General features: G+C 65.0%; 1 protein-coding gene across 5 annotated transcripts in view; it reads left to right on the top strand.

Annotated features, from left to right (window-relative positions):
• The first annotated feature begins 1,422 nt into the window (after nt 1-1,422).
• ANO8 (anoctamin 8) overlaps nt 1,423-8,193 on the top strand; it is a 10,848-nt gene continuing 4,077 nt past the window's right edge. Inside the window, exons 1-16 of one of the 5 annotated variants that reach the window (XM_057385017.1) lie at nt 1,423-1,486; nt 1,567-1,880; nt 2,112-2,244; nt 2,342-2,480; nt 2,903-2,999; nt 3,290-3,406; nt 3,527-3,654; nt 3,890-4,072; nt 4,367-4,519; nt 4,714-4,840; nt 4,939-4,994; nt 5,331-5,405; nt 5,606-5,749; nt 6,300-6,956; nt 7,667-7,858; nt 7,940-8,071. In XM_057385017.1, coding sequence (XP_057241000.1) covers nt 1,814-1,880; nt 2,112-2,244; nt 2,342-2,480; nt 2,903-2,999; nt 3,290-3,406; nt 3,527-3,654; nt 3,890-4,072; nt 4,367-4,519; nt 4,714-4,840; nt 4,939-4,994; nt 5,331-5,405; nt 5,606-5,749; nt 6,300-6,956; nt 7,667-7,858; nt 7,940-8,071 — 2,400 coding nt within the window. In that variant the 5' untranslated portion in view covers nt 1,423-1,486; nt 1,567-1,813. The other 4 variants (XM_057385018.1, XM_057385016.1, XM_057385019.1 and 1 more) reach the window with 4 other exon arrangements.

The following is an 8,193-nucleotide window of genomic DNA, read 5'->3' as shown; positions in this document are numbered from 1 at the left end:
GCTCCGGTGGTGGCGCCGCGTGCCGGAAGGGGCTGCGGGGACAGCGGGGTAAGGGGGGCGCGCAGTTGGAGTGGGGTGAGGGTGGTGGTCACCCCCCAAGCCCAGTCAGCTTGGGGACGCTGGAGACCCCTCTTTTTCCATGACCTTGAGCAGGAAACGCCCCGTCACCTCGGATTTGAGGTTCCGGGGTGGGCACTGCCCCGGTGGCGCACGCGGGTGGCAGTGTCGCCGGTGTCCGCGCTCGCGGCTGGGCCCCGCAGCCGCCACCCGCGCCGGGTGCCACCGCTGCCGGCAGGACATAAATAATTCAGGGTGGGTGAGCTCAGCCCGCCGGYGTCACCCAGCTCCAGCTGCCCGGCCCGAGCGGCACTGGGAGGCCACCGCCGCCAGCGCCCTGTGCCCACCGGGCTCCCTGGTAGCCCTGCAGCCTGATAGCCCAATGCTCCGGCACCCTGTCACCCTGTCACCCTGTCACCCTGTTACCCTGTCACCCCGACTCCTGGCTACCCCTGCACCCTGATACCCTAATACCTGGCACCCCTGCACCCCAACACTGTAACACCCTGGTACCCCTCCACCCTGATACCCCGACATTCCAACAGCCTGGCACCACAAACGCCTCATCACCCTGATACCTTGGCACCCCAACACTCGAGCACCGCTAGACCTCGAGCACCCCGGCACCCCAACACCCCACATCCCGGCACCCCAACACCCCACATCCCGGCACCCCAACACCCCCACATCCCGGCACCCATTACCCTGGCAGCGCGGGGCAGGACACAGCCGTACCCAGGCTTCCGAGACAGTGCCACTGCGGGGGTGGCAGCCTGGCAGCCTGGCATTGTCCCCAGCTGCCACCCACAGTTCGGGGACAGCGGAGCCTTTCAGAACYCGTCGCGGATGAGTTTATGGGGTGTCAGCAGAGATCCCGGGGCCCGCCCGGGTGCRTTCCCTGGGATGAGCAGTTCGGCATTTCCTGTTTTCCCGGGCGGTTTCCGGCACCCCGAGCCCTTCCCAGCCCTGGGGACACCTGGAGAGGCCGCGACAGCCCGTGGGAACCGCGGCTGAGGAGGGGTCACTGAGGCAGGAGGGGACACTGGGGCAGGACAGTGACAAACGGGGTCCCAAAGCCATCGAGGACTCCCATCTGCCCTCCTCGCCAGCCTCGGGAGGATTTTTTTGGGATGTTCCCGGTCCCCACTCGCCCCCGGAAGCGCTTTGGGGACACTGGGCACGGGGACAGCACGTCCCAGCTGTGCGGCCACCCCAGAGCGGGACAGCGGCCGTGTCCCCGCGGTGCCACCCGCCCGGGGGGTGCTCTGGAGACTGTCCCCATCGCACCTCGGCGCGGCGGCGCGGGGCCTCGCCGGGTTTCCATGGAGACCGGCTGCTTTTTCCCTATCCCCATCTTTCCTGCGGTTTTCCATCGCTCGGAGCCGCGGCSCTGCCGGAGCCCGGCCCCGCCGAGGGGCAGCGCGAGGAGGTGAGTGGGTTTGGGGGGCTCTGAGGGGAYACCCGCGACCCCCGGGGCTGCCAGGACGCGCCGGCAGCTCCTCCTCGCAGCTGTCGGGGCTGTCGTTTTTTTGGTATCTGCAGGAGGAGAAATTCGATCCCAGGGCGGTGTCGCCGCCAGCGGGGCCGTGACCCGTGTCATAGCTGGGCTGGGGACAGCCGGGGACGTGCCCCGCACCCATCGCGGGGCTCCCGAGCGGTTTGGGATCCGCTTCCCGGGCATTTTTGACTCCTTCCCGACCTCCCCCCGACAGATAAACTCTTCGGGAAGCGGCTGCTCCAGGCCGGGCGCTACATCATGTCCCACAAGGCCTGGATGAAAACGGTGCCCACCGAGAACTGCGATGTGCTCATGACATTCCCTGGTAGGGATGTGCCCAGGGAAACCAGGATTGGGATCGATGTGCCCAGGGTGGGACAGCTGAGGCAGGAGGGGATGGGRMMRKKGGGRRRRSCCSGGRRGKKGSMRSMRGGKKGGGGATGTGGGATGTGGGGAGGGGACAGGGCCTGGGATGAGGGACAGCGGGAGGGCTGGGGATTGGGACTGGGGACAGGGGGAGGGACACAGGACACGGAGCCTGCTGCCCGCCCCACAGACAGCACTGATGACCACACGCTGCTGTGGCTGCTCAACCACATCCGCCTGGGCATCCCTGAGCTGATCGTGCAGGTCCGGCACCACAAGCACACACGTGCCTACGCCTTCTTTGTCACCGCCACCTACGAGAGGTATGCTCCCTGTCCCCTCCGGGTCCCCAGCGTGTCCCAGGCGTGTCCCCGGCCCTGTCCCCATCSCTGCCCCCACTGCCATGCCCCGTGCCTGCAGTTTGCTGCGTGGGGCCGATGAGATCGGGCTGCGGAAACCGGTGAAGGCAGAGTTCGGGGGCGGCATGCGGAGCTTCTCGTGCGAGGAGGATTACATCTACGAGAACATCGAGAATGAGCTCTACTTCTTCACCTCACAGGTGGGATAGGATATGGGGATGTGGGATATGGGATACCGGGATACAGGGATACAGGGGTATGGGGATATGGGGACACAGCATATGGTGAGGCTGGGATGCAGCGTTACAGGGATACGGGGATACGGGGACACAGGATGTGGGGAGGCTGGGATACAGGGATTTGGGGATACGGGGATGTGGGGACACAAGATTTGGGGAGGCTGGGATGCGACGTTACAGGGATATGGGGATGCAGGGATGTGTGGATGCTGGGATGCAAGACAGGGACACTGGRACATAGGACAGGGAGGGCCGGTCATCACCCCCTCCCCAGCAAGCCCCATCCCAGCTGGGACCCAGCTGGCCACCCCTGGGGACAAGATGGGATGGGACAGGGCCAAGCCGGGAGGCTACAGGGCCCATGGCCAGCGCGTCCCCCGCAGGAGCGGCAGAACATCATCCGCTACTGGCTGGAGAACCTGCGGGCCAAGCACGGAGAGTCCCTGCACAACATCCACTTCCTCGAGGGACAGCCCATCAGTGAGTGGCACCAGTGGCACTGTCGTGGCACTGACACACCACAGCAGCACCACGCCAGCACCCCCTGCCCTCCTGAGCGGTGCTGTTGTGGCCCTGGGGGACAGCAGCCCCTGGTCACCCATGTTCCCACCCCTGGGGTGCTGGCAGCACAGGGGGCACAGACCGTGGCCACCCAAACCCCACTGGGGCATTGTCCCTGCCCCAACCTCACCACGCCAGGGCCATGTGGAGTCACGGGGTGGTCCCAGGGCCGTGTCCCCGCTGTCCCTGACCCCGTGTCCCTGTCCCAGTCCCAGAGCTGGCAGCCCGGGGGGTGATCCAGCAGCTCTTCCCTCTGCACGAGCAGAGGATCCTAAAGCGGCTGATGAAGTCCTGGGTGCAGGCGGTGTGCGAGGCCCAGCCCCTCGGTGAGCATTCGGGGTGACYCGCRGGGTTTTTGGGGTCCCAGCCCCTCAGTGACACTTTGGGGTGACCTGGTGGGGTTTTGGGGTCCCAGCCCCGCTGACATCCCCGTGTCTCCATCCCAGATGACATCTGTGACTATTTTGGGGTGAAAATTGCCATGTACTTTGCCTGGCTGGGCTTCTACACCTCGGCCATGGTGTACCCGGCCGTGTTCGGATCTCTCCTCTACACCTTCACCGAGAGCGACCAGGTGAGGGGACAGGGCACAGGGGTGGCCCAGGATCATGGGGAGGTTCCCAGCCTTCCTGGGGCATTTCCATCCCTCCTTGGCGTTTCCATCCCCCTTTGGCTCTTTCCATCCCTTTTCCTCCACCTTTATTCCCCCAGTCCTCCACCCTGCCATTCCTGCTGGGCAGGGGGGGTTCCAATCCCGCAGGGCTGGTTTGGGGCCTGTTGGGGACAGGAGGGGACCAACCCCGGTGCAGTCGGTGCCGTCTGTCCCCCAGACAAGCCAGGATATCTCCTGCGTGGTCTTCGCCATCTTCAACGTTGTCTGGGCCACGCTGTTCCTCGAGGAGTGGAAGCGTCGCGGGGCCGAGTTCGCCTACAAGTGGGGCACCCTGGACACCCCCGCCGAGTCCATCGAGGAGCCCCGGCCCCAGTTCCGGGTCAGAGTTGTGAGGGAATGGGTTCTCATCCCTTGGGAAAAGTTCCATTCCTTGGAGAGGGTCTAGGTCCCATTCCTGGTGGGGGATCCCATCCCTTTTGGGAGATCCCATCCCTTTTGGGGGATCCCGTCCCTTTTGGGGGATCCCGTCCCTTTTGGGGGATCCCACTCCTTGGGCAGGTTCCTAGGGCTGGGGGACCCCAACCCAAGGGATTTCAGCTGCCAGAGTCGGGATCCCAGAGGGATCCCATGGAGTTATAGGGTCACACTTTGCYGTTCCCACCCCAAAATGCAGGGCATTAAGAGGATCAGCCCCGTGACCAACGYGGAGGAGTTTTATTACCCGCCCTGGAAGCGGCTCCTGTTCCAGTGCCTCGTCAGCCTCCCCGTCTGCCTCGCCTGCCTCTCCCTCGTCTTTCTGCTCATGCTCGGCTGCTTCCAGCTCCAGGTGTGTCCTGGTGGCACCTGGGATGGGCTGACACCCGCTCCTGGGGACATTGGCCCTGTCCCTGTCCCTAACGCTGTTGCTGTCCTTGTCCCTGTCCTTGCCTCTGTCCCTCTCCCTGCTCCTGTCTCTCTCCTGCCTCTGTCCCTGTCCTTTTCCCTATACCTTATCCCAATCCCTTCCCTGTGTCCCTACAGGAGTTCGTGCTGAGCATCCAGGAGTTGCCACGTCTCATTCGCTTCCTGCCCAAAATCATCCTGGCTGTCATTGTCACCRCCTGTGATGAGCTCTATAAGAAAGTGGCCTTCTGGCTCAATGACATGGGTGTGTGGGAACCCCGAGGGTGGCTCTGGGAGGGGCTGGGGTCCCCTGAGCCCCCCTGAATCCCCTCGAACCCCCCTGATCCCCCCCATGCCCCACAGAGAATTATCGGCTGCAGAGCGCCTACGAGAAACATCTCATCATCAAAATCGTCCTGGTGAGGGGATACGGGGGATGCGGGGAACACGGGGGACTGGGGGGCACTGGAGGGGTCCTGGGGATGAAGAAGGGGACCAGAAGGATCCCGGCAGCCCTTGACAGGGACAGAGGGGACCAGAGGGGACTGGAATGGTCTTATGAGGGCAAAGAGGGGACCAGAGGGGTCCTGGCAGTTGCAGAGGGGACAGAGGGGGCTGCAGAGGTTCCAAACCCCTCCGGGAGGGGAGGGGGGGGACAGAGGGGATGTGAAGGTTTCTGGTCCCACCGCGGGGACACCAAGGTGATGAGATGTCCCAGTGCCACTTCCCCATCACTGCCACCCCTTCTCCCACAGTTCCAGTTTGTCAATTCCTACCTGAGCCTTTTCTACATCGGATTCTACCTCAAGGACATGGAGCGGCTCAAGGAGGTGAGGGGACCTGCCCGGGGTCCCCACAGCGTCCCCAAACCCCGCCCCACTCCCCTCCGCCACCACCACCACCACCACCACCGCATCTCCCTGGGTGTCCCCGGTGTGTCCCCAGCCCGCGGTGACGCCAGCGCGGCTCACGGCGTGTCTCTGTGTGTGTGTCCGTGTGTCCCCGTGTGTCCCTTGTGTCCCTTCCGCAGCTCCTGCTCATCTTCTCTCTGTCGCAGAGCCTCGCGCGGCAGCTCCGGGAGGCTCTGCTCCCCTCCATCCTCCTCCACCTCCACCTCTCCCTCATCTTCCTTAAGCGCCTCCTGGGCTTTTGCTGGAGACTGGGAGTATCCAAAGTAGGAGCGGGGAGGGGCGGGCTGGGAATGCCCCCTTCACCCCCGTGTCCCCGCCTGGGACGCAGGTGTCCCCACCCGCCCCAGCCCCGGCTGGCGGGGGCTCTGCTGCGGGCCCGCCCCGTCGGGTGCACTCAGCAATGGGGCGGGGCGCGTGTGGGGACACGCAGGAGGGGACACGGGAGGGACACAGGTGTCCCGTCCCCCCCCGGGTGTGGTCAGCGATGGGGGGGAGGGTCACAGCAGGGGACACGCTGGTTCGGGTGTCCTGCGCTGCCAGCGCGGCCACGGGGAAGGGTGGGGACACTGGCGGGAGAGGACACGGGGAGAGGCAGGGACACCACAGGAGGGACAGAGGCACCATAGGAGGGACAGGGACACCGCAGGATTGGAAACCCCGCGGGAAGGACAGAGAGGAGCAGGGACCTCACAGAAGGAGCAGGGACACGCGGGGACAACAGGGAGCAGCAGGAACCCCGCGGGGCCAGGCCGTGGGGACACCGTCCCCCTCCATCCCCCGGGGATGACACCGCGGCCGCCGTGTCCCCAACAGATGCTGGCCACGCTGCTGATCACCCGCCAGTTCCTGCAGAACGTGCGCGAGGTGTCGCAGCCCCACCTGTACCGGCGCCTCCGCCGCGGCGACCTCAACCTGCGCAGCCTCCGCCAGCTCGCCCACGCCCTGCTCTGCCTGCTCGCCCCGCGGCGACCCCCGCAGCCCCCTCCCGAGGGCTCCCGGGGCGAGAAGAAGTGTCTGAACGGGGGCTGCGGTGTGCCGGAGGACGAGGAGGAGGAGGAGGAGCGGCGCGAGTCGGACTCGGAGGAGGAGAGCGCGCTGGACTGCGGGCTGAAGCTGAAGAAGGTGAGCTTCATCGAGCGCGGCGAGCGGCGCGCCGAGCCTGCTGGCCCCGAGGACGAGCCCTTCCTGGAGGAGGGCAGCCCCACCATGGTGGAGAAGGGCATGGACCCCGCCGCCGTGTTCGAGCTGTGCGAGGATGAGGACGAGGCCGAAGGGGCGCCCGGGGGGAGCCCCGCGAAGGCGGCGGAGCCGGCGGTGCTGGCGCGGGCCGGGAGGAGGAGGAGGGAGGAGGACGAGGGAGAGGAGGACGGGAGGAAGCGCAACCGCGCCTCGTGGATTGACCCCCCCGAGGAGGATTATTCCACGCAGCTGACGCAGGCCGAGGTGGAGAGCTGCATGAAGAAGTACGAGGTGGGTGGCSGGGTGTCACCTTTGTCACCTTTGTCCCATGGGGCGGGGCAGGGGGGATGGCAGCAGCTGGACACGAGCCCGCTGGGCAAAGGGCATCTGGATGGGAGSAGGGCAGGGATTGTCCCCAAATCCTGTGTCCASTTCTGGGCCCTCACGGCCAGAGGGGCACTGAGGGACTCAAGAAAGGAGCGGAGCTGGGAAGGGGCTGGAGAATTCCTGAGGGAGTTGGGAAATGGGCTCAGCCTGGAGAAAAGGGGGATCGGGGGCAAATTCCCAATCTCCACGAGTCCCYGGGGACAGGAGGGGTCGGGCTCTGCTCCCAGGGAACAGCGGGACAAGAGGGAACAGCCCCAAGCTGTGCCAGGTGGGACATTGGGAGGAATTTCCTCATGGACAGAGTGCTCAGGGGCTGGAACTGCCCAGGGAGGTTTGGWATCCCCATCCCTGGAGGTGTCCGAGGAAGGCCAGGACGTGGTGTGGGTGACAAGGTGGGGATTGGGCACATCTTGGACTCCATGATCCTGGAGGGCTTTCCTCACCTGTGATTCCATAAAAATCCACCAGGAAACCCCAAATCCCACCCAGTGCCGGGTCCTGAACCCATTTCCCTCTTCCCAGAATATTTTGAGGGATGCCTGAGTGGCTCCAAGGTGGATTCTGTGACCTTGGAGCTTCTCCAACCCCAGCCATTCCATGATTTCCCCCTTCAGGACACGTTCCAGGACTACCAGGAGATGTTCATCCAGTTTGGCTACGTGGTGCTGTTCTCCTCAGCCTTCCCTCTGGCCGCCATGTGCGCTCTGGTCAACAACATCATCGAGATCCGCAGCGACGCCTTCAAGCTCTGCACGGGGCTGCAGCGACCCTTCGGCCAGCGTGTCGAGAGCATCGGCCAGTGGCAGGTGGGGACATCGGGAACACCRAGGGGACACCGGAGGGGGGTTTGGATTTGGGGCTCAGCCCCATCCCCACTGCTCTTGCAGAAGGTGATGGAGGCCATGGGCGTCCTGGCCATCGTGGTCAACTGCTACCTGATCGCCCAGTGCGGGCAGCTCCAGAGGCTCTTCCCGTGGCTCAGTCCTGAGGGAGCCATTGTCTCCGTGGTGGTGCTGGAGGTACAGGATCCATGTCCAGAGGGTCACCCCTGGTCTGGTTTTGGGCAGAGATCCCAAAAATCTTCCTGATCCTTCGCCTCCGTGGGCATCCCACTCGTGGCACAAAACTGACGGGGCACTGA

This window comes from Malurus melanocephalus, unplaced genomic scaffold (assembly GCF_030028575.1).
Source record: "Malurus melanocephalus ecotype Western Australia unplaced genomic scaffold, MMel_1.1 scaffold_771, whole genome shotgun sequence".
Lineage (NCBI taxonomy): Eukaryota > Metazoa > Chordata > Aves > Passeriformes > Maluridae > Malurus > Malurus melanocephalus.
Note: the sequence above shows the minus strand (reverse complement) of the source record. Positions and strands in the feature narration are given on the sequence as shown.